The sequence below is a fragment of the Protopterus annectens genome, chromosome 13.part0, assembly GCF_019279795.1.
Source record: "Protopterus annectens isolate FY-2018-M chromosome 13.part0, PAN1.0, whole genome shotgun sequence".
NCBI lineage: Eukaryota > Metazoa > Chordata > Ceratodontiformes > Protopteridae > Protopterus > Protopterus annectens.
Genome location: NC_056747.1, coordinates 2,788,429 through 2,815,486, shown reverse-complemented (window position 1 = coordinate 2,815,486; position 27,058 = coordinate 2,788,429). Strand labels below are relative to the sequence as shown.

The following is a 27,058-nucleotide window of genomic DNA, read 5'->3' as shown; positions in this document are numbered from 1 at the left end:
AATAAATGCAAGACAGCATTCAGTATCTTCTAAGCTTATTGTGAACCTGAAATTAAGTTTATTGAAAGAAAAGGGTGCTGAGTGTTATATTTATGCAGCCAGTAACTTTATTACAGAAATGCTTACAGGTTGTTATTATTGCCAGGTTTAGCCTTTGTAGTTCCAACAAACGTAGCTGCTGCTTAACTTTATTGATGCCGTGACTTTTTAATTATGTTGTGCAGTTCAAATTAGTAATGAATTATCTGCTTAACACTTGTGTTGAGTGTGTGATTGTTAAAATCTATGTGGAAGAAACTCCAGTAAAATAAACACTAAACCAAATGTCACTCATCAGCATGCATCTAGCCAAACACCTGAATGCAAGGACTCGTTTTTTTGCCTGGAGCCACAGTTAACTTGAGCTACTATGATGAGCCAAGTCTTTAGTGGGTCAACACACCTTTGCACAGAAAGCCAGTAGACTGCTGCCCTTTGCTTATCTCGTCCAGACCAGCGTTTAAAAATGATGATAAGACTAGAAGATAATGAAAACCAAGGAAAATGGCAACAAGTAGAAAACCACCAGACACGAGCTGCAAAGCTGAAACGGTTTATTCTGGTACCTCGGCTAGAAATAGCCTTCAAAGGAATAACAATTCAAACTTCTTTACATCTTTTATAGTAAAATCCAAATTATTCATTAAACAATTAATTAAACAATTGAATAGTTAAATATAACAAGAAGCCTGACACCTAAAGTTAAAGAAAGAAAATGCATTAATAGGCCACAAAAGAAAAACACATACAAAAGCATTGAACAAGATAGTTACATATATCGATTGTGTATTATTATAATATACCAACGCATATAAACATATAATAGAATAAATAATTAAATAATTTATAGGTATCTAATAAATATGGAAGATACCCTTAAATGGTAATATTCATTTCCAAATTCAGCCCTTTAGGTTTCAAAGTACCAAACATTAAAATAAACCTACTTTCTAAATTCAATAACTTTTGTAAAAAATTACCAGCATTATAAACATCCGGTCTAGCTAACGCACAAAAAAATAGAGAGTCCAGAACACCATTATGAACAATATTAAAATGTTCAGATATTGGACTTTCCATCCTATGATTTCTAATGTCCCCATGTGTTCCAAAATCCGTGTCTTTAGCTGACGTTTTGTTTGGCCTATATAATATTTAGGAGGAATACAGCCACAACCCACAAGATATACAATCCCACAGGATTTACAATCAAATTTATCAGTGGCCTGATATTTAACACCATTAATACAACTACCTGATAAATTCTTAACTTTAGGACAAACTTTACATTTTCCACATTTGAACATACCCCCTCATTTAAATCTGCATCCAACAAATTCATCTCCCTAGTTTTTCACTTTGGCTTCAGCATTTCCTTCAAATTAGCATATCTACCATAAGAAAAACAAACTCTATTAGGAAAAAGCTTACCTAATTCATCATTCTTACAAACTATGGGCCAAAGAAAATCTACAATCTTTTTCAAAATTGAAGAGAAAAGAGAATATTTGGTGACAAAAAATATTTTGTTTTCATTTTTACTATTGAAAAAAACGTTATCAGTATTGTCATTACTATTATACCTTCTAATATCACCCCTGACACTCGAGTCAGATTTCAATACCCTATCAATACTATTATTGATTAAGGATTCTGAATAACCTCTAACTAAGTCTGTTTTTAACATCCCTAAATTCAGACTCCAGCATAGCACTTTCAGAGGTATGTTCAAATGTGCGCTGAAATTCACCAAAGGGAAGTGCCGTACTCAAATGCACAGGATGAGCACTAGTAGCATATAAAAAGTTATTAGTCGCAGTGTCCTTTCTAAATGGCCTGAATTGTACCTTATTATAAACATCCACATAAAGTAGAATATCCAAAAACTGAATAGTATGGGCATTCACTACATATGTGAATTCCAGGCCAAATCTATTCCTATGCAAACTAATAACAAACTCATCAAATTCCAACATATCACCAGTACACACAAAAATTAAATCATCAATGTACCTATAATAAAGTACAACATTTTTACGAAAGAATTCCAAAGTGTATAGGAATGTGGTCTCAAAATATGACATAAATAGTATCGCATAGGTAGGGGCAAAATTAGCCCCCATTGCAGTACCTTCCCTTTGTAGAAATATTTTTTGTTCACACAAAAAATAGTTGTGAGTTAGTGCAAATTCCAAAAGTAAAATAATGAAGGAAGTCCGAGGACCCTCCCCCAAAATTTTACAAATAGCCTCCAAACCAAACTTAGTACCAATGCTGGTATATAAAGCTTTTACATCAACTGTGGCCCAATAAAAAGTATTCTCCCATTGCAAGTTCTTTACCTTCACACAAAATTCATTAGTGTTACTAATATGTGAAGTCACATTTCTCAATTCTTTTTTTAAGATTAGAAGCACAGAAACAGTTAAATGCATTAGTTGTACAGCAGCTTGCAATATGGCCTTTGCTCCTCTAACAGGGTAGTATTATAAATGACAGGACTGTGCTAGTTGAGAAAAGGACCAAGAAGCTAGTAAGTAGCCACTAACAGAACCAAGGGATAACAGGGACGCAGGGTCTGTCAGCCATAGAAGTGTTATTTGGTAAGAATAAACAATACTGTCCCAAGCCTATAAAGGCAGATGTGCAAGGTAAAAGAAAAAAGAAAAAAAATGTTGAGATACTTTGTTTTTGAAGATGTTCAATTTTTGCACAGTACCGCAATTTTTCATAAAACAAGTATCCGTTGCCACAGGCATTTTACATTGCAATTCTTAATTCATTCTAACGTGTACAGTACTGTGCATGTGTGAATTTATTACATAATGGAGATAAATGTGTGATTTGATTTAGTTTAATATAAAGTAATGCAGCACCTTCAGCTAAGGATGTGCAACCTCTAGGGCAGCTTACAATAAGAATTTGGTAAAGCTTTGCTGGGGACAGCTAGTGATGGGTAGATTGATAAAACTTCACCTAGTAAGACTGTAATGTACATTACATGACGGAACTCATCCGCACTTGTTTCTGCTACACCATCCCATTGGCTAGTACGTGCTGATTTGCAAATGGATGAATCAGCTAATATGAGCTTTTTACTTGGGGGGGGGGGGTGTGCTATGCACCCAGAGGCATTCCTGATTCTGCCTCTAAACTTCATTCTGTGCCTCAGAAAGTAAGTGATTTTGTGACAAAATAGTGACGGCTAAAGTTGTTCCAGACTCTCAGGCATTAAGCATTACAGTTGCAGACATAAAATCCATAGTAATACAAAATCCTCATATGATATCAACTCAGATTATTTTAGTTTTGCCTCTGGTTTTGGTGAAGACAAATATTTGCCCCCCCCCCCACTTCTAAAATACTGAGTTTTGATCTTTCAGTCTGATTCACTTTCCCTCTCATACCCATAAAAACACACACAGAACCTATAAACTGCCCCTGATTTTCTACTAGAATATCTGTGGTTTTGTTTTGTATATTTACCCTGGTGTTGATTTTCTACTAGAACATCTATGGTTTTGTCTTGTATATTTACCCTGGTGTCGATTTTCTACTAGAATATCTATGGTTTTGTCTTGTATATTTACCCTGGTGTCGATTTTCTACTAGAATATCTATGGTTTTGTCTTGTATATTTACCCTGGTGTCGATTTTCTACTAGAATATCTATGGTTTTGTCTTGTATATTTACCCTGGTGTCGATTTTCTACTAGAATATCTGTGGTTTTGTCTTGTATATTTACCCTGGTGTTGATTTTCTACTAGAACATCTATGGTTTTGTCTTGTATATTTACCCTGGTGTCGATTTTCTACTAGAATATCTGTGGTTTTGTCTTGTATATTTACCCTGGTGTCGATTTTCTACTAGAATATCTGTGGTTTTGTCTTGTATATTTACCCTGGTGTCGATTTTCTACTAGAATATCTCTGGTTTTGTCTTGTATATTTACCCTGGTGTCGATTTTCTACTAGAATATCTCTGGTTTTGTCTTGTATATTTACCCTGGTGTCGATTTTCTACTAGAATATCTATGGTTTTGTCTTGTATATTTACCCTGGTGTCGATTTTCTACTAGAATATCTGTGGTTTTGTCTTGTATATTTACCCTGGTGTCGATTTTCTACTAGAATATCTATGGTTTTGTCTTGTATATTTACCCTGGTGTCGATTTTCTACTAGAATATCTCTGGTTTTGTCTTGTATATTTACCCTGGTGTCTCAAGTAATAAAAAAATGATTATCTGCCAATTCACATTCTCTGAACGCCACACAGTAGAGTTTTAAAGTTGTGCTTCAAAAATGAATCTTGGTGTAAAAAACATATTTTTTTCAAATTGCCCTTCATTTGCAACATTTCCAACAATCCCATTTGACTTTGTTTCCTTACCTCTGAACAACTTCTGACTATTAAAGATCATAGCAGACAATCCAAAACAGGACCATTTTCTTATTTTGGTTAAGATCGGCTTTCAGACTGCATGCTTGGCGATTATGAATATTTGTCAATGCTTTATTTATTTAGTAAAATATGCTGTAGGACATTTTGTCTGTGTTGACTTGATACCCCAACCCCATGTACAAAGGGGGGGGGGTGATGTACATATACCCTTAAACAGGTCTTATTTTGTGTCTTAAACTATAACCACAAGCAGTGCAAAGGACTGGGCTTCATTGTTTTTGCCAGAATAAAAGACAGCTTGTAGAAGTTGAGCTGTTTCTGGTTGTTTCTGTAATGTTGAGGGATTTCTGGTACAAAACAGCAGTAGCTTCTTATCACAGCTATGTAAAACTTTTTGCTCTAATATCTTGGGACATTTGCCATTTTTCTCGTGTGTGTCTGCATGTACACACACACACACACACACACACACACACACACACACACACACACACACACACACTGGTCAGGATACAACTGTCCAAATAGGGAGATGTCTTAAGGAAGGAGAGATGGGTAGTTTATGTGCAAAGATCTGTCATCTGAAGGTGTGAATGAATGCATGTGCATGTCAGACTTGAGGTGCTTCTTTGTACAGTCAGGAGTAGTGGTAGTGGGAAAGTAGGATTCTGCTGGCACTGAAAAAAGAGGCATTTCAATCAATACATCTCAACTGTCCCTGATGATGGCTCAAAGTTTAGCTCCATCTCTTTTACTCTGTCCTAAACTGGTGCCTTTTGGAGAAAATCTGGTGGATTACCCTTAATAAATGATAACACCTTAAAGGCATCTTTTACTTCAGGGAATATGTTTTTAATTCACATTCTCTAATTCTGTCGATGTCTCAAGTTAATAATACTAATATTTTAAAAGTGTGGCTGGTTGCCCCTAATAATTTCTGGATTTTCCCTGAATGGTTTGACACATGGTTCCAGAGGTTCTTTGGGAAAATATCGGGCATCCAGTTGTTGTGGTCAATCATGGGCAACTCGAAAGGTAGGGACATTCCTGACTGTCGTGTGAACAGGCTGTCTGCCCGATAGAAACTGTAGTGGCTGGTAATCTAGTCTTCTTAATATCTGATGTGATTTAATGGACAGTTTGTCCAATGTGGAAAGTCTAAGGAGCAAATATTTTTATATGAATCATTTTACCCAAATAAGAAAAATAGACCACTGCATAATTCGGATGAAATGAATCAGCTTTTATAATGTCACACTGAAACTATGAGATTGCCATTCTTTTAAAGTTAGGTTTCCACCTTCAAAAAAATCAGACTTGAACTCGGTGTCAGTAACATACCTCTCAAATAAAATAATGCTCTTACAAATTTTGAAAGTTGGTGGAATACCAGGCTTTACATTAACACATATTTTCTAAAACTCAAATGTCTGTCATTTTCAGTCCCTGATGGTTTGTTTGCCAGTGATTTGCCAGAAAACTAACATTTTTGAGGAAAATAAGAAAAATGAGCGGTAAAAATCAGACTGTTTAACCATGTTACCCAAACAAGGTATTCTCTCAAGTGTAATGCTTTGGCACTTCTACAACTTGAGGAAAAAAAATACCTTATGGTCAACAGTAGTCTCGGATCACTCACATGCATGACAAATTGCAGCAATTCTCCTTAATACCTTGACTCTGCAAACACATTAGGAACTCCCGAAATCAATGTCTGTCATTTTCAGTCCCTGATGGTTTGTTTGCCAGTGATTTTCCAGAAAACAAACATTTTTGAGGAAAATAAGAAAAATGAGCGGTAAAAATCAGACCGTTTAACCATGTTAAGAAAAATGAGCGGTAAAATCAGACCAACCATGTTACCCAAACAAGGTATTCTCTCAAGTGTAATGCTTTGGCACTTCTACAACTTCAGGAAAAAAAAATACCTTATGGTCAACAGTAGTCTCGGATCACTCACATGCATGACAAATTGCAGCAATTCTCCTTAATAATACCTTGACTCTGCAAACACATTAGGAACTCCCGAAATCCAGACTGTCTGACAAAAACTCTCAGTTTCTTTTTTCACAAGACTGAAGGAATCATACATCAGGGACCTCACCATAACCTGCCTAACTCAGCTACAGTGGAGATGCAGTTGGCGGAGCAATTGGTGATTGTCAGATCACTTGACTGCAACCTACAATCACATCCCCGATGCACGTTTCATTGAAAATGCATATTAAAACTGAAAATGCACTGTTTTACTGGTACATTTTCCTTTTTCAACATGGTGCAGCACGTCGAAACAGTAAAATCAATATAATTTGCAATTGGAAAATGTACCATTTTTAGCAGTACATTTTTCTGATTAAAAAGAATGGTGCAGTGCACTTTCTTGTTCAGGAATTGACAGCTTTAAAAAGGGGGTGGCGCGCGCCCCTGCGCCAATGCCTAAATCTGCCACTGAACATCTCTCCTACCCAACTTCACAGACACAAAGTCTTGGCACACATTCCCTTACCACCTAAGCTAAAATACTTGTGTAACAACCACTACCAGTACTACTCCAAACCTCCCCCTCTCCTGAACACACTTTTAACTGATGGGGATATCCACCCCAATCTAGATCCTGCTTCTCCTACAACTTTCTCCACCATCCCAACAGCTACCAGTCTAAACGTCCCCCCAATCCAAAACATCTTAGTATATACTCAATTAACATACAGAGCTTCCCGAATAAAACCACAGAACTATACTCCTGGAATACCTTCCATTCCCCACACATCCTAACCTTATCTGAAAAACGGTTAAAGCTCCACATCTCAAAGTCTGAAATCTTCTCCCCCATTACAAGTCAGAACGGTTAGGAAAGGTGGTGGTGTCGCCATTATGTACTCTTAACACCTCAATCTAACCCCCCACTCAAAAGACATCCAAATTTCCACCCCATCAAACTACTTATCCTAAACTGTTACCTTACCCCACAAAATAAATTTGCCTTAGCTGCTATCTATATGCCATCAGGTAATAGCATTCGCATCCTTGAATCCATACTTTCATGGCGATCACTCAATATCAACTATGAAACCATTCTGTTAGGAGACATTAATATCGACTGGCTATATCCCACCAGGTAATAACATTACTGGCTATATCCCACCAGGTAATAACATTCCCATCCTCAAATCCATACTATCATTCAATATCAGCTATGAAACCATTCTGTTAGGAGACGTTAACATAGACTGGCTAAAACTATCTACAACCAGCCCATCTCTCACTTACTACACCTACTAGATTCAATAAAAACAATCACAGTAGCTCCACTCTTGACTGGCTCCTAAACAACTGACCCTAACCTGTATCAAACCCCACTACCCTACCAGACTCCCTTAGCGACCACCTTCCTACCAGAGTTCTTAGGCATGCGGTTCAGATACCCAAATACCATCTCTATAAAGATTGTCGCAATCTCTCCATTTTAACAAAGACACCTTTAATCACATGCTAAATTCTACAGACTGGTCAATTCTGAAACACATCCCTCTAAATTATGCTGTCCTTAACTTCAAATGCACTTTTCTCTCCATCCTTGACTCCCTAGCAGCTCTCAGGAAAGTAAGAATCAAAACAACCCACACCCCCTGGCTCTCAAAAGATACACTCACTCTTATGAAAAAAGAGACAGCACATGGAAACAAAGGAATAAAACTAAATCACATTCTCTTCTCCAAACCTATAAACTACGTAATCTGGCAAAAAAAACATCCATATCAGAAAAAAAATTCTACTCCAATGTCCAACTCACCCATAAATCTAACCCCCAAAAATTCTGGCACTCTATTAACAAGATTCTACACACCCAGGCAATCCTTCTACCCCCAACCCCTACCCCAACAAAACACTCCTTAAAACTGCCACTCTTCTAAGTTCATACTACACTAAATCTATTTACAAACTCACCCACAATGGTCAGAACAATAAACACACACACCCCACTCCACATTTCACCAATATTCCCTCTTTCACACTTGACCCCATCTCGACATCTTACATCAAATCTCTCCTGCTTAAGCTGAAGCCATGTTCCTCCTCTTCTGACAACCTTCCCCACCTACCCCGTCTCTATCCTGATCAACAGATCTATTCAAGAATCCACCGTCCCAGATACAAGGAAATCATTCTTTATCACTCCATTACACAAGGGAGCCAACAGCAATGAACCATTCCATCTACAGACCTATTGCTATCCTCTCTACGCTATCTAAGCTCCTTGAAAAATCCATTCAAAGACAGCTTATTAAGTACCTTCGAGATAATAACCTCCTAACCCCTATACAACATGGCTTCAGACTCCATCAAGTACATCTATTGCCCTACTGTCCTTCATTCAAAACGATGCCGAAGCCATGGACAAAAACTTACTGGTTTCTTGTCTCTTTCTTGACCTTTCTAAAGCATTCAATACTGTATCACACTCCAAACCTCTGAATAACCTATCACAAGTCAACTTACACCCCTCTACTATTAAATGGTTCACTAGATATCTCACTAATAGACAACAATCAGTAAGATGGCAGGCTACCAACTCTACTTACTTACCAATCCAAACTGGGGTGCCTCAAGGCTCGATTCTTGGCCTTTTACTCTAATATTTTCACAAACCAACTGCATACTTCCTGTACAGCATCCTCCCTGATACAATATGCAGACGACTTTACCCTTGTCTGTTCTGACATTTTATAGGTTCATAGGTTCATACTAGGCTATCTGCCCGAGGGCATTTACAAGCCTAGCCCATAGTTTTGTGGCTTACGCCACCTCTTTAGTATGGGGAACTATACCCATTATTTTGCTGTGCCTCTGTTGAGCAGTGACACTGAGGTAATCCCTGGGGTATATCTGCGATCTCCCATCCATTGGTCAAGATTTCTCTTGAACAAGGCCAGCGAGGTGCTCTGCCTCACATATACCGGGATTTTATTCCACAGCATAGGGAGTCTTTGGGTGATGAATCTATCCCTCCAGCACGTCCTATTAATAGCCGTGTCGAGGTTTAAGTCTCCCGCCCTTGTGACTCTGACGGATCTAGATTTTTTGAGGTGAAGCATATTCATCAAATCTGGGTTTGACATGGCCTTGTATGTTAAAATATACATCTTCAATCAGTTAGCTCTTGCCAGTGGTGAGAATCAAACCCTGCACCTTGTGCTTGAAAGGCATATATCTTAACCACTGTACCATTAGCCTTTCAGATAATCTAACCTCCTCTCTACAACTCGACATAGCTTCCTATCTGTAGGAAAATGGCTAATTGACAACCAACTACTTCTAAATCCCAAAGAACAAAGCAACTACTCTTTTTTTCAAAAACCCTCTTTAACCTCAAATCAAGCTTCACCATTGCTTCACTCAACAATACCATCATACAACCTGACCACATACTAAACTTCTTGGTGTTATCAATGATCAATTAAAAGTTGATACCCATATTCAGCACTATATTAAAAAGATCAATCAAAAACTCTTGCCTACTCTGCAGGCATAGAAAATAACTAGCCCCTGACTCTAGGCAGAAACTAACTCAGGCCTTTCTCATTCCAGGTCTACTTTATGCCTCCCCAATATTTTCACATCTACAATCTACTCTTTTGGCTAAACTCTGTCAATATACTATAGTGTTGCAAGATTTTCTAGTAACCAACCCTACAAATCTCATCACTGCAATGCACTAAAACAACTCCAGCGGCTCGGCTTCCCCCAGCACCTGCTTCACTCGCAGCTGCAAATGACTCATACTCTACTCTTAAAACCCCTTTCCTCTCCTGCTCTATCATCACTAATATATTACACCCCTCCCAGAACTCTTCACAGCTGTAGACACCTATAAACCAAACAAAAACATTGGTAAACATCTTTACAAATATACTATTTCCCATGTATGGAACAAACTCCCCCCCTTAACTTCCGAATCATTTCTAACATAAATCTCTTTAAATACAAACTTAAACCACTGCAATGATCCCACTTAATCCCCACCTTACCACCTCTCACACTTTTAACACCCACCTATTGCAAGTGTCTTATCTCACTGGCATCTCTTTCTCTTTTTGTTGATTAAAAAAAACTTCTAACTTTTGTACTGCATGTTGTGCACATTATTGTAATGTTTACGTAAACTTCATTCTCAGGCCTTCTGTAAATTTCTAATGTTCTCATGTAAAGCACATTACTGTAATGTTTATGTAAAGTTCATTCTCAGGCCTTCTGTAAATTTCTAATGTTCTTATGTTATGCACATTATTGTAATGTTTATGTAAAGTTCATTCTCAGGCCTTCTGTAAATTTCTAATGTTCACATGTAAAGCACATTATTGTAATGTTTATGTAAAGTTCATTCTCAGGCCTTCTGTAAATTTCTAATGTTCTCATGTAAAGCACATTATTGTAATGTTTATGTAAAGTTCATTCTCTGGCCTTCTGTAAATTTCTAATGTTCTCATGTAAAGCACATTATTGTAATGTTTATGTAAAGTTCATTCTCAGGCCTTCTGTAAATTTATAATGTTCTCATGTAAAGCACATTATTGTAATGTTTATGTAAAGTTCATTCTCAGGCCTTCTGTAAATTTCTAATGTTCTCATGTAAAGCATATTATTGTAATGTTTATGTAAAGTTCATTCTCAGGCCTTCTGTAAATTTCTAATGTTCTCATGTAAAGCACATTATTGTAATGTTTATGTAAAGTTCATTCTCAGGCCATCTGTAAATTTCTAATGTTCTCATGTAAAGCACAATATTGTAATGTTTATGTAAAGTTCATTCTCAGGCCTTCTGTAAATTTCTAATGTTCTCATGTAAAGCACATTATTGTACTGTTTACGTAAAGTTCATTCTCAGGCCTTCTGTAAATTTCTAATGTTCTCATGTAAAGCACATTATTGTAATGTTTATGTAAATTTAATTCTCAGGCCTTCTATAAATTTCTAATGTTCTCATGTAAAGCACATTATTGTAATTTTATGTAAAGTTCATTCTCAGGCTTTCTGTAAATTTCTAATGTTCTCATGTAAAGCACATTATTGCAATGTTTATGTAAAGTTCATTCTCAAGCCTTCTGTAAATTTCTAATGTTCTCATGTAAAGCACATTATTGTAATGTTTATGTAAAGTTCATTCTCAGGCCTTCTGTAAATTTCTAATGTTCTCATGTAAAGCACATTACTGCAATGTTTATGTAAAGTTCATTTTCAGGCCTTCTGTAAATTTCTAATGTTATCCATCCTAACCCTGGCCCAAGCTCAACAACTACCACTAACCCCACAGATAAAATCCCTACCAACCTAAGATGCTCACATAATGCCCCAAAATCTTTTCTAGTGTGCCATCTAAATATCAGAAGTATAAATAATAAACTCCACCACCTACATGCACTCCTAGATATACACTCACCAGACATTTTCTGCCTAACAGAAACCTGGCTTAAACCCTCTATCCCTGACAATGAAATATTACCACCCCACTACAGTATAATAAGACAGGACCGTAAAGGGAAAAAAGGAGGTGGAGTAGCCATCCTATATAAATCCTCTCTAGAGTTCTCCACAAATCAACAAATTTAACAAAAAGGAAAGCATTATAGACTGGATCTTAATAAATAACAAACCTCAGTTGTACAAAGCAGGCACCCTAACCTGAGGATATGAGCGACCACCTCCTAACCTACATAATTAGAAAAAGAGACAACATGCCCCTCTCCACACCACCTTTAAAACCCTCAGGTACACAAAAAACTTTAACCTAAATAGTTTCCAATCTGATCTAGGCCAATGTAAATGGGCCAGTCTTAAAATTCTACCCCTTGACCAAGCAGTTTCAGAATTCAACACTGCATTCCTAGCCATCTTAGACAAGTATGCTCCCACACGCAGAATCAGAACCAAAAACAAAATAGCACCATGCCTAACCAATACTACCAGACAAAAAATTACTAACAGAAACAGAGCATGGTCCTCATGGAAAGCTACCAAATCCCCACAAGCCCACTTAACATACAAGCAGGCAAGAAATGAAGCTAAAAGATCTACACTATTAGATAAGCAAAACTACTTTTGCAATTTACAGCAAAAGCATCAAAATCAGCCTCAAAAATTCTGGTCAGGTCTAAATAAGCTGCTCAACCCAGGTAAATCTTCTACCCCAAGCCCCTCATCTACCATACAACTACCCTCTGATTCAGTAGCTAATAACTTTAACACTTTTTTCACTGAAACCGTCAAGTCCCTAGCCAATAATCTATCTCCCTCCTCTTCATCTACCATCCCTCTTACTCATACATACCCCCCACCCTTAAAATTTGAGCCTATCCCCACTGACTATATCAAATCTTTACTCAAGAAATTAAAACCTACCACCCTTGCAGCAGACCTACTTCCCGCAGAATTCCTACAAAAAGCTGCTAAAGAAATAGTTTACCCTATCTCCATCTTAATCAATCGTACAATCCAAGAATCCTACATCCCCTCCATTTGGAAAATCGCTCACATTCTTCCACTTCATAAGGGAGGTAACGCCACAGAACTCTCTAACTACAGACCTATCGCAATACTATCTCCCCTAGCCAAAATAATGGAAAAATGCATACAGAAGCAACTATTAGCCCACCTTACTCACCATTCTCTCCTAACCGCATCCCAGCATGGGTTCAGACCAGCCCACAGTACAACCACTGCCCTTCTCACCTTACTCACCATTCTCTCCTAACCTCATCCCAGCATGGTTTCAGACCAGCCCACAGTACAACCACTGCTCTTCTCACCTTACTCACCATTCTCTCCTAACCTCATCCCAGCATGGTTTCAGATCAGCCCACAATACAACCACTGCCCTTCTCTCCTTACTCACCATTCTCTCCTAACCTCATCCCAGCATGGTTTCAGACCAGCCCACAGTACAACCACTGCCCTTCTCTCCTTCTCTCACACAATAAATCACAACCGTAATCAAAACATGCTCTCCTCTCTCCTCTTCCTCGATCTATCAAAAGCATTCGACATGGTAAATCACAACTTACTTTTAGAATCTCTAAAATCACTGTCCATAGATAACCCAGTATGTAACTGGTTCCACTCATACCTGAAAGATCGACAACAAGCTGTCTTGTGGAAAGATAAACTATCCCCCTTCTACCTGTCACCCTTGGAGTACCCCAAGGTTCTATTCTGGGTCCCCTTCTTTTCTCTATATTCATCAATGATCTGCCCAAAGTCATACCACAGGCAACTACCATACAGTACGCAGATGATTCTACTCTAATCTGCACTGCCTCTACTCCCACAGAATTACAATTCATAACCCAGACTACCTTCAACAAAGTAGAGAACTGGCTTAATAATCGTCTTCTCTTATTGAACCCAAACAAAACCAAACTACTACTTTTCTCCCCCACCCATAAGCTAACACCACCAATAATTACAGTATCTTCAAACAATGGCACCATAATCTCTCCTGAACCAAACACTAAACTACTAGGTATAATCATTGACAACAATCTGAATTATAATGCCCATATAGACAAAACCATAAAAACAGTAAATAAAAAAATAGGCTCCATGTACAGGATAAAGAAATTTCTAACCCCAACTGCCAGAACCACAATAGCCCGCACACATCTTCTATTTTCTCTTCTATATGCCTCACCCATCCTCACTAATCTATCTAAAGCAAACCTCAACAAAATCACCAGCTGCTATAACAATATAGCTAGATTTGCCACAGGCTCCACATACAGAACTCACCATTGTCATAACCTTCACAAATTAGGCTGGCTAGAACTTCCCAGTCAATTTTATAACCAACTCATAGTTGTACATAAAATCCTCCACCAACCTACCAGTACCCCTAGTCTATCTAAACTTATAACCCCCTATAACAACCTAACATCCCTACGCTCATCCAGCAGAGTGCTAGTACAAACAACCAAAGCCTACAACTCCACTAGAGATTCATTGTTTTCCAACTCTGCTGGTAAAAAATGGAACTCCCTGCCTCCAGAAGTAACCACTAATAGCTCCTTCCCTCAATTCAAAATTTCCCTGAAAACACACATGCACAGAGTCTGGCTATGTCCATGCCTAAATCCCAGCTAACTATATAAAGTAGACCGAGATAATCAAACTATACTCATGCTCATATCTCAACCCTGACTAACCTAAAAACACACCAATAAACATTTTAGACCAAACTTAGCTCTCAATTGTGGTTTCCCTTTTCTCCTTCTTAGATGACTATACTACCATCTCTATTTCTTCTTCATCACTTGCTAACTGAAAATCCTTATCCTTCAGACACACCTCACTAAAACTGGTTTTCCCTGTATATTTACTGCCTAAGCGATAATGTTTTTATCTCCTATTTATAACTAATATCTATCTTTTGTCCTTGCCCAACTGTTAACCTTATAGAGATCCTTGTAACCTGCATTGTTTTAGTAGTATAAATAGATTCATTGTTAAATTTTAGATATGCCATTACCTAAATTTTTATTGTTACTAAATTTTTCATATCTTGGAGCTTTTCTCCCCGGGCCTCCGCTGTAAATGGATATATATCCAGTCAGACTTTTCCCGGTTAACAAATGTAAAATAAAAATAAATAAATAAATAAAATTATCATGTAAAGCACATTATTGCAATGTTTATGTAAAGTTCATTCTCAGACCTTCGGTAAATTTCTAATGTTCTCATGTAAAGCACATTATTGTAATGTTTATGTAAAGTTCATTCTCAGGCCTTCTGTAAATTTCTAATGTTCTCATGTAAAGCACATTATTGTACTGTTTGCATACAACTGCACTGTCAGATGTTTTTTCTTTATGTAACTGTAATAACTGTCTAGAGCTTTTCTCCTCTGGTCTCCACTGAAAATGGGCCAATGGCTCAGTCGGAATAACCCGGTTAGCAAATGACAAATAAAATAAAGAGCTGTATCCGTTCCAATAAACAGCATCCTCAATGTGATCCCTCCACTGTCCCAGCCTTTCCATTTAATCTGGAGGAATCCGAAAATATTTGGTGCAAATCCAAGGTAGACTTCACATACAACAAAGACCCTACACATGCAGGGGATTCCCAGGTATGAGAACAGAGAGGTAAAGACTACACCATAAATGGCCAAAATGACAAGACCTAAAGGCAGTCAAACAAAATGCAGATCAAACATGTGACAGCACACTGCGGTGACACACATCAGTAAGTGTTCAAAAGAATTTGAAGGAAGCAGCAGCAACTGTCTGGTTCCTAGGCTTTTTCCTTACACTTGCTCCAGTAACTGAACAAATGAGCTATGTAACTAGTTTTAAGGCTAAATGGGTCATGGTGTTATGAATGCTACAAGCCAGAAAGTACAGTTTTGTACCTACCATAAATGTAGATGTTCGAAGATCCACATTGCTGCAGTCCTTACACTTGGGTAGTCCGCTGTCCTCGGTCGGCCCGAATATCAGAGTATAAGGCTGACGTCGGTCAAGGCGCATTTGACTGACATCAGAACGTCAGGGTACAAATGCGCATGACCGACGTCATATCCTCAGTCTTTTCTTGCCCCAGATGTCAGAAGACCCTAAAAATAAAGGTCAAAACTCACAGACAACACCCAAACAACCAACCATCCTAACACTAAAAATATGTACAATATATACAATATATACAATATACCTCATGTTGACAACCCAGCCCACACAACCGCCTCAAACTACAGAGGGGAAGGAGGGAGGGTAAATTGGACTGCAGCAATGTGGATCTTCGAACATCTACATTTATGGTAGGTACAAAACTGTACTATGTTCTTCATCTCACATTGCTGCAGTCCTTACACTTGGGTAGAATCCCAAAGCAGAGGTAAGGGAGGATGGCCAAACTATAATGAAGCAGGAGCTGCCAAAATGCCCTGCAAAACAGCAGTGGCAAAACCAGCCCTGGATTTAGAGTACAGTGGAAGGTGGTAATGCCTAGAGAAAGTATGCACTGAACTCCAAGTAGCTGCCTCCAAAATATCCTTAGTTGCCACCCCTCAAAAAGCTGTTGAAGTGGCAGTAGCCCTAGTGGAATGAGGCCTAATCCCAGCTGGAATCTCTTTGCCATGATGGGAATAACAGAAAGCAATGCAAAACCCAATCCACTTAGAAATAGTTTGTTTTGACACAGGCTTGCCCTGAGAACTCAAAGCAAAAGAAACAAATAACTGCCGAGATTGCCTGAACCCTTTAGTTCTGTCCAAATAATATCGCAACTGCCTGTGTACATCTAAAGTGTGCAAAATCTTTTCCCCTTTATTTTGGGGATTTGCATAAAAAGTAGGCAAATGAATAGTTTGGTTTAAAGCCACACTAGAAACCACTTTAGGCATAAAGGAAGGATTAGTACGTAAAGATACCCTATCCTTATGGAAAATTAAAAAAGGCTCAACCGCCATAAGGGCCTGCAATTCAGAAACCCTTCTTGCAGAGGTAATGGCCAACAAAAAGGCAGTCTTCCATGACAAATACTTCAACTCAGTAGTAGCTGCAGGCTCAAAAGGTTGTAGAGTGAGTTTCTCCAACACAAAATTGAGATCCCAAGCAGGAGTAGGAGCTCTTCGTGGGGGTCTTATATTCTTTGCCCCTCTAAGAAATTGCTTGAACAAAGGATGAGAAAACAATGGTGGGTCACAGTCATAGTGAGCTGAAATTGCTGCAGCATGAACCTTAATAGAAGAGAAGGACAAACCTTTGTCCAGTAACTCAGTAAGATATTGAAGAGCCACACTTAAATTAGGCTCAGAAACATCAAAATCCTTTGCTGCACTCCAAAACAAAAATCTCTTCCATTTATCTGCGTACACTTTCCTTGTACTAGGCCTTCTAGCTTCCAAAATCACATTCAAAACTTGTTGTGGAAGATGAGACCCTCTATGGTTCAAAACAGAATATGCCAGGCTGTTAGGTGAAGAGAGTGAAGTTTGACATTGAGCAAATGACTGTCCTCCTGGGACAACAGGTGTGGAATCGAAGGCAAAGGCCATGGAGGCTTCCGTACTAGACTTCTCAGTAATGGGTACCAGTGCTGTCGAGGCCAATCTGGAGCTATTAAAATCATCCTTGGCTTGTCCTGTCTGACCTTCAGAAGTACCTTTGGGAGGAGAGGCAGAGGTGGAAAGGCATACACATGAAGATTGCTCCAATTGAAAGAAAGAGCATCCACTCTCCAAGCTGTGGGATGAAACCTTTTCGTGCAAAACTTTGGCAGCTGATGGTTTAGTGGAGAAGCGAACAGATCTATGTCTGGAGTTCCCCATGACACTGTCAATTTCTGAAATACATGAGGATCCAATTTCCACTCGTGGGGATCCATGATTTGTCTGCTTAACACATCTGCTAAGGAGTTCTGTGCTCCCGGCAGAAACCTTGCCTGAAGATTTAGTTGTAAACTGAGAGCAGTCTCCCACAAAATCATTGCTTGCCTGCATAGAGGATAAGAATGTTCCCCTTGCTTGTTGATGTACCACATGACAGTTGTGTTGTCTGTTAGAATCAACACCTGCCCTGGAAGAAGTAAATCCTTGAAAGCTATTAATGCAAACTGGACCGCTAACATCTCCTTCAAGTTGATATGTAGATGTTGTAGTCTGGCAGGCCACTTGTCTTGTATCCACTTTCCATTTAGATGAGCTCCCCAAGCTTTGTCTGAGGCATCTGTCGTTAAAATCTGACTCGCCTCTGGCCGGGTCACAGAGAGTCCCTTGTTTAGGTGACATTCCTGAGCCCACCACAAAAATTCCTTTTGAATGCAAGGTATTATTTGAATGACAGTGTCCAGATCCTGGCAGTGCTGTGTCCATACATTTTGAGATACCATTGCAGCTTCCTCATATGCAGTTTGGCATTGGGAAGCACCAGAATACAAGATGCCATGAACCCTAAGGCTTGAAGGACTGTCCTTGCAGTCAGCCCGGACTGATGAGATAGTTGATGGAAGTAAAGGGAAAGATTCTTTTGTTTGTCCGGGGTCAAAAAGGCCATCTGGGATGCTGTATTCAGTCTTACACCCAGAAAGCACATGTCCTGAGAGGGTACTAGACTGGACTTTATTTCGTTCACAGAATACCCCAGGCATCTTAGCACTGCTATCACATATTCCAAATGATGAAGAAGCTCGTCCCTTCCTTGAGCCAGAATCAGGCAATCGTCCAAATAAGGATAGATCTGTATTCCTTTTAGCCTGAAGAAAGCTATCACTGGAGCCATAACTTTCGTGAATACTCTGGGCGCAGTAGATAAGCCAAAGGGCAATGCAGAGAACTGATAGTGAGAAGTCCCAGTCCGAAAACGCAGATACTTCCTGCAACTTAGTCTGAAAGGAACATGGAGGTAAGCCTCCTTGAGATCCAAAGTTACCATCCAGTGATCTTTGCCCAGCAGAGGTAAAAGCTGTTGTAACGTCAACATTTTGAACTTGGGAATGTCCAGATAAGTGTTGAGGATAGATAAATCCAAAATTGGTCTCCACGTGTTCCCCTTTTTTGGTACTAGGAACAGGCGAGAGTAAAATCCTAGGCCCCTTACTGGCATAGGGACCGGCTGTATGGCCCCTATTTGGAGTAACAGAGAAATTTGCTTGTGAGCCTCTATTCTTTGTTGAGGAGGAATGTCTGGCATGCCTTTGAAAGGAGGCAAGGTATGGAAATAAAACCTGTAACCGTGGTGTATGATATCCAATACCCATCTGTCTTGGGTAATTAAACTCCAATTTTCTTTGAAAAGTGCCAACCTTCCTCCCAAAGGTGCTGCCAGACGAGAAGGCTCTGGCAGCTGAAAAGGTAGGTCATTGGGTCTGTTTACGAAAGGACTGACCCCTGCCCTCACCCGTGCCCTCACCCGAAGACTGTGCAAGAGAACTCCCTGTTCTAGGCCTGAAAGAGCCCTGAGCTCTGCCCCTGCCACGTCTAGATCTACCCCTAGACTGGGAATCATAAGAAGGATATGTCCACCCCTTAGTAGGCCAATTTCTACTAAACTTTGGAGGTTGAACCTGCAAAAAATCTTTAACAGTCTGCATAGACTTAGCCTTGTCTTCCATTTTCTTTAAAACTGCCTCAACAGGAGAACCAAACAACACATCAGATTGTAAAGGAGCATCTAAAATCCTTGTTTTAACATGGTCAGATAAATTTTGATCCTCAGCCAGGCGTGCCTGCGAAGAACTGACCCAGTGGCAGCCACCCTAGACGAGGCCTGTACAGCATCAAAACCACATTGCAAAGAATGCTTACCCACCTGTTCAGAAACATGCACTAAATCTTGTAACTCTTTACAATCAATACCTTCCGCCAGAGCATCAACCTTAGACTTCAATTGTGAAAGGAGATAATTTTGATATTTCAACATGTGAAACTGGCAATTCAAAGCTCTCATAGCTAGAGTGGAAGAAGTATAAACTTTCTTTCCCCATCTATCCAAGGCCCTGGCCTCTTTATCTGCAGGAACCGGATTCTTGACAACAGAAGCCTTAACACCTTTAGGCCCCTGGCTAACAGTTTCTGGGTCTGCCCTAGGACTCTTAAAAAGATACTTATGAGCTTCAGGCACCCTGTAATACCTATCTGGTTTAACAGGAGCAGGAGGCAAAGAATCAGGATTAAGAGAAGCCTCCGCAAACACATCTTCCACCACATTCAGAACAGGAGGAATAGCTAAAGGCCTATGCTGGGGTAAAAACAAAAATTCCCTAAGCCTTTTCCTGGAATCAGAGAAGTCCTGACCTACCCATTTAAAATGCTCTCTCATGGAATGAAGAGTCTCTGAAAAAGAAAAATCCTCAGGAGGAGAAGCAGAAGGAGTAGAATCATCCACATCAGAATCAGAATAAGGAGAATACTCCTGCAAGTCTTCAGCCGAAGACTCAGACACATCCGAAGCCTGCTCATAACCCCCCAACTCTGGTTCCACTCTAGGCCTCTTATCAGGAGGGGGCACAGAACCTCTAATTAAGGTAATTAAATCTTCTGCCATTTTAAGCATGTGCTTCTTGGGCACAGAACATGAAGAACTAGGAGTGACACCCACAGAAGCTAAACTAGACCTGCCTCTGGGAGAAGCCTTGGAAGCAGAAAGAGAGGGCCTAGACACCTTAGGAAGGGAGGGGAGAACAGTTATCTGAGAAGCCCCTGCAGCCTGACCTGCCTCCTGGGAGGCCACATCCTGTAAAATCAAAGTTTCCCCCTGGGACTCCAGAGAGGCCTCCGTCGGAACCACCGGTTCCAGTGACGCCTCTAAAGAACCGGCGTCCGGTTCGGACGACTCCTCTAGCCTAGGTTTGACTGCTTTGTCTTTGCGCTTCTTAGAGGAAGCCGGCGTCGGAGTATCCGACGGCATTTTGTAATTGCACCGCTTCCCAAAGACCAACCTGGCACAATCTAACCTTCGCTTAATAGTGCGTTTACTGAACCTAGCACAAAAGCGACACCCAACAACGTCGTGCTCAGGTCCCAAACAAGGTATACACAAAGTATGGTAATCTCTATGCGGTATCTGTTTCCCACAAGAAATACAGTTATTCACTTTTTCTGACATCCGGTAAACCACCGAGGCAAGAAAAAACCAAAATATTCCCCAACGGGGTACTTAACCAACTCTGACTTCGGTCTGAAACTCCGAATTCGAAAAATTTCAGAACGCCGAACGGCACTTGCAACACTGCTTCTGCATCGGACCATGCGGCAAAAAAGATTGAGGATATGACGTCGGTCATGCGCATTTGTACCCTGACGTTCTGATGTCAGTCAAATGTGCCTTGACCGACGTCAGCCTTATACTCTGATATTCGGGCCAACCGAGGACAGCGGACTACCCAAGTGTAAGGACTGCAGCAATGTGAGATGAAGAACATCTGGTCAAAAATGAAACCACATGGCTAAAGTCTCAGTGAAATGAAGAAATACAGACCACAAGCTCTGAAAGATAAAACAAAACATTACCTGCAAAGAGACTTAAACCAATCAAGTCTGAACATATGTTTATTATTCCAGAGCATCTTTATGGCATTTTGAGGCATGCAACTGCACCCCTTCCAAAAACAGACAACACAAAAAGAGTTGCTACAAGTCAGCAGCTTGTTAATTCAGTTCAGGCCTCGAATCAACCACTATCAATAATACAGAATCTCTGTAGCAAGCTCGCTAACGCACAAAATGCTGCTCTAAAACTTTCTTGGAAAAGGGATCACCAACTTGGAATTCATCACATCTTGGGTCTTCAGAAACTGAAACCATATACAGCAAGCCCTTCTTCAACAAGTAACCACAGTATTTAAAGCTGACAAAAGCTGTACTAACCACTCAAAGTTGGTGATGTACTGATAGTTCGACTGACTGCAGATATCGATTATTTTGGTTAACAGCTCATCCCTGTAAGTTGTTCCCTCAGCTTTGTCCACATGAATCAGCAACTTCTTCACAATTTCCATCAAGTTTTTTTTAGAAACCTATTGACGGAAAAACAGTAAATACAGTGTTAAAAAAGCACAACGAGACTCTGACCTTTTACTCAACTTGTAAACTTATTGCAAAGATAGTAACGAGCAGAAGACACTACAAGCTCTGGCAAGAGGACTTCAAATGAACAGTAAGCAAAAACAGTATGTGCAAGGAACAGACAGCAATGTTGTAATTAGTGTGCAAAAACATCATGTGCAAGGAACTGACAGCAATGTTGTAATTAGTGTGCAAAAACAGTATGTGCAAGGAACAGAAAGCAATGTTCTAATTAGTGTGCAAAAACAGTATGTGCAAGGAACTGACAGCAATGTTCTAATTAGTGTGCAAAAACAGTATGTGCAAGGTACAGAAAGCAATGTTCTAATTAGTGTGCAAAAACAGTATGTACAAGGAACAGACAGCAATGTTCTAATTAGTGTGCAAAAACAGCATGTGCAAGGAACAGACAGCAATGTTCTAATTAGTGTGCAAAAACAGCATGTGCAAGGTACAGACAGCAATGTTCTAATTAGTGTGCAAAAACAGCATGTGCAAGGAACAGACAGCAATGTTCTAATTAGTGTGCAAAAACAGTATGTACAAGGAACAGACAGCAATGTTCTAATTAGTGTGCAAAAACAGCATGTGCAAGGAACAGACAGCAATGTTCTAATTAGTGTGCAAAAACAGTATGTGCAAGGAACAGACAGCAATGTTCTAATTAGTGTGCAAAAACAGTATGTGCAAGGAACAGAAAGCAATGTTCTAATTAGTGTGCAAAAACAGTATGTGCAAGGAACTGACAGCAATGTTCTAATTAGTGTGCAAAAACAGTATGTGCGAGGTACAGAAAGCAATGTTCTAATTAGTGTGCAAAAACAGTATGTGCAAGGAACAGAAAGCAATGTTCTAATTAGTGTGCAAAAACAGTATGTGCAAGGAACTGACAGCAATGTTCTAATTAGTGTGCAAAAACAGTATGTGCGAGGTACAGAAAGCAATGTTGTAATTAGTGTGCAAAAACAGTATGTGCAAGGAACAGAAAGCAATGTTCTAATTAGTGTGCAAAAACAGTATGTGCAAGGAACTGACAGCAATGTTCTAATTAGTGTGCAAAAACAGTATGTGCGAGGTACAGAAAGCAATGTTCTAATTAGTGTGCAAAAACAGTATGTGCAAGGAACAGAAAGCAATGTTCTAATTAGTGTGCAAAAACAGTATGTGCAAGGAACAGAAAGCAATGTTCTAATTAGTGTGCAAAAACAGTATGGGCAAGGAACAGAAAGCAATGTTCTAATTAGTGTGCAAAAACAGCATGTGCAAGGAACTGACAGCAATGTTCTAATTAGTGTGCAAAAACAGTATGTGCGAGGTACAGAAAGCAATGTTCTAATTAGTGTGCAAAAACAGTATGTGCAAGGAACAGAAAGCAATGTTCTAATTAGTGTGCAAAAACAGTATGTGCAAGGAACAGAAAGCAATGTTCTAATTAGTGTGCAAAAACAGTATGTGCAAGGAACAGAAAGCAATGTTCTAATTAGTGTGCAAAAACAGTATGTGCGAGGTACAGAAAGCAATGTTCTAATTAGTGTGCAAAAACAGTATGTGCGAGGTACAGAAAGCAATGTTCTAATTAGTGTGCAAAAACAGTATGTGCAAGGTACAGAAAGCAATGTTCTAATTAGTGTGCAAAAACAGTATGTGCGAGGTACAGAAAGCAATGTTCTAATTAGTGTGCAAAAACAGTATGTGCAAAGAACAGAAAGCAATGTTCTAATTAGTGTGCAAAAACAGTATGTGCAAGGAACAGAAAGCAATGTTCTAATTAGTGTGCAAAAACACTATGTGCGAGGTACAGAAAGCAATGTTCTAATTACTGTGCAAAAACAGTATGTGCAAGGAACAGAAAGCAATGTTCTAATTAGTGTGCAAAAACAGTATGTGCAAGGAACAGAAAGCAATGTTCTAATTAGTGTGCAAAAACAGTATGTGCAAGGTACAGAAAGCAATGTTCTAATTAGTGTGCAAAAACATCATGTGCAAGGAACTGACAGCAATGTTGTAATTAGTGTGCAAAAACAGTATGTGCGAGGTACAGACAGCAATGTTCTAATTAGTGTGCAAAAACAGTATGTGCGAGGTGCAGACAGCAATGTTCTAATTAGTGTGCAAAAACAGTATGTGCAAGGAACAGAAAGCAATGTTCTAATTAGTGTGCAAAAACAGTATGTGCAAGGTACAGAAAGCAATGTTCTAATTAGTGTGCAAAAACAGTATGTGCGAGGTACAGAAAGCAATGTTCTAATTAGTGTGCAAAAACAGTATGTGCAAGGTACAGACAGCAATGTTCTAATTAGTGTGCAAAAACAGTATGTGCAAGGTACAGACAGCAATGTTCTAATTAGTGTGCAAAAACAGTATGTGCAAGGTACAGACAGCAATGTTCTAATTAGTGTGCAAAAACAGTATGTGCGAGGTACAGAAAGCAATGTTGTAATTAGTGTGCAAAAACAGTATGTGCGAGGTACAGACAGCAATGTTCTAATTAGTGTGCAAAAACAGTATGTGCAAGGTACAGACAGCAATGTTCTAATTAGTGTGCAAAAACAGTATGTGCGAGGTACAGAAAGCAATGTTCTAATTAGTGTGCAAAAACAGCATGTGCAAGGAACAGAAAGCAATGTTCTAATTAGTGTGCAAAAACAGTATGTGCAAGGAACAGACAGCAATGTTCTAATTAGTGTGCAAAAACAGCATGTGCAAGGAACAGACAGCAATGTTGTAATTAGTGTGCAAAAACAGTATGTGCGAGGTACAGAAAGCAATGTTCTAATTAGTCTGCAAAAACAGTATGTGCAAGGAACAGAAAGCAATGTTCTAATTAGTGTGCAAAAACAGTATGTGCAAGGAACAGACAGCAATGTTCTAATTAGTGTGCAAAAACAGCATGTGCAAGGAACAGACAGCAATGTTGTAATTAGTGTGCAAAAACAGTATGTGCGAGGTACAGAAAGCAATGTTCTAATTAGTGTGCAAAAACAGTATGTGCAAGGAACAGAAAGCAATGTTCTAATTAGTGTGCAAAAACAGTATGTGCGAGGTACAGAAAGCAATGTTCTAATTAGCGTGCAAAAACAGTATGTGCGAGGTACAGAAAGCAATGTTCTAATTAGTGTGCAAAAACAGTATGTGCAAGGTACAGACAGCAATGTTCTAATTAGTGTGCAAAAACAGTATGTGCAAGGTACAGACAGCAATGTTCTAATTAGTGTGCAAAAACAGTATGTGCGAGGTACAGACAGCAATGTTCTAATTAGCGTGCAAAAACAGTATGTGCGAGGTACAGAAAGCAATGTTCTAATTAGTGTGCAAAAACAGTATGTGCAAGGTACAGACAGCAATGTTCTAATTAGTGTGCAAAAACAGTATGTGCGAGGTACAGACAGCAATGTTCTAATTAGTGTGCAAAAACAGTAGGTGCGAGGTACAGACAGCAATGTTCTAATTAGTGTGCAAAAACAGCATGTGCAAGGAACAGAAAGCAATGTTCTAATTAGTGTGCAAAAACAGTATGTGCGAGGTACAGACAGCAATGTTCTAATTAGTGTGCAAAAACAGCATGTGCAAGGAACAGAAAGCAATGTTCTAATTAGTGTGCAAAAACAGTATGTGCAAGGAACAGACAGCAATGTTCTAATTAGTGTGCAAAAACAGCATGTGCAAGGAACAGACAGCAATGTTGTAATTAGTGTGCAAAAACAGTATGTGCGAGGTACAGAAAGCAATGTTCTAATTAGTGTGCAAAAACAGTATGTGCAAGGTACAGACAGCAATGTTCTAATTAGTGTGCAAAAACAGTATGTGCGAGGTACAGACAGCAATGTTCTAATTAGTGTGCAAAAACAGTACGTGCGAGGTACAGACAGCAACGTTGTAATTAGTGTGCAAAAACAGCATGTGCAAGGAACAGAAAGCAATGTTCTAATTAGTGTGCAAAAACAGCATGTGCAAGGAACAGAAAGCAATGTTCTAATTAGTGTGCAAAAACAGTATGTGCAAGGAACATAAAGCAATGTTCTAATTAGTGTGCAAAAACAGCATGTGCAAGGAACAGAAAGCAATGTTCTAATTAGTGTGCAAAAAAGTACAGTTTTGTACCTACCATAAATGTAAATGTTCGAAGATCTACATTGCTGCAGTCCTTACACTTGGGTAGTCCGCTGTCCTCGGTCGGCCCGAATATCAAAGTATTAGGCTGACGTCGGTCAAGGCGCATTAGACTGACATCAGGACGTCAGGGTACAAATGCGCATGACCGACGTCATATCCTCAATCTTTTCTTGCCCCAGATGTCAGAAGACCCTAAAAGGAAAGGTCAAAACCAAAAGACAACAACAACAAACAACCAACCACCCTTGCACTAACCATATATACACTATATACAATATGTACAGTATTCACAACCCAAACCACACAACTGCCTCTAACTATAGAGGGGAAGGAGGGAAGGTAAATTGGACTGCAGCAATGTAGATCTTCGAACATCTACATTTATGGTAGGGTACAAAACTGTACTATGTTCTTCATCTCACATTGCTGCAGTCCTTACACTTGGGTAGAATCCCAAAGCAGAGATAAGGGAGGATGGCAAAGCTATAAAGCAGGAGGAGCTGTCAAAATGCCCTGTAAAATTGCAGTGGCAAAACCAGCCCTAGATTTAGAGTAAAGTGGAAGGTGGTAATGCTTAGAGAAGGTATGCACTGAACTCCAAATAGCTGCCTCCAAAATATCTTTAGTTGCCACCCCCCTTAAAAAAGCTGTAGAAGTGGCAGTAGCCCTAGTGGAATGAGGCCTAATCCCAGCTGGAATCTCCTTACCATGATGGGAATAACAGAAAGCAATACAAAACCCAATCCACTTAGAAATAGTTTGTTTTGACACAGGCTTGCCCTGAGAACCCAAAGCAAATGAAACAAATAACTGCTGAGACTGCCTGAACCCTTTAGTTCTGCTCAAATAAAAACGCAACTGCCTGTGTATATCCAAAGTGTGCAAAATCTTTTCCCCTTTGTTTTGGGGGTTTGCATAAAAAGTAGGTAAATGAATAGTTTGGTTTAAAGC

General features: G+C 39.3%; 1 protein-coding gene across 1 annotated transcript in view; it reads right to left on the bottom strand.

The window, feature by feature from the left end:
* Positions 1 to 27,058, bottom strand: part of AP3D1 (adaptor related protein complex 3 subunit delta 1) — a 3,080,434-nt gene that overhangs the window by 2,056,507 nt on the left and 996,869 nt on the right. Inside the window, exon 16 of the mRNA XM_044055492.1 lies at positions 21,797 to 21,945. Within this exon, the coding sequence (XP_043911427.1) occupies positions 21,797 to 21,945 (149 nt within the window). The remainder of the gene's footprint in view (positions 1 to 21,796; positions 21,946 to 27,058) is intronic.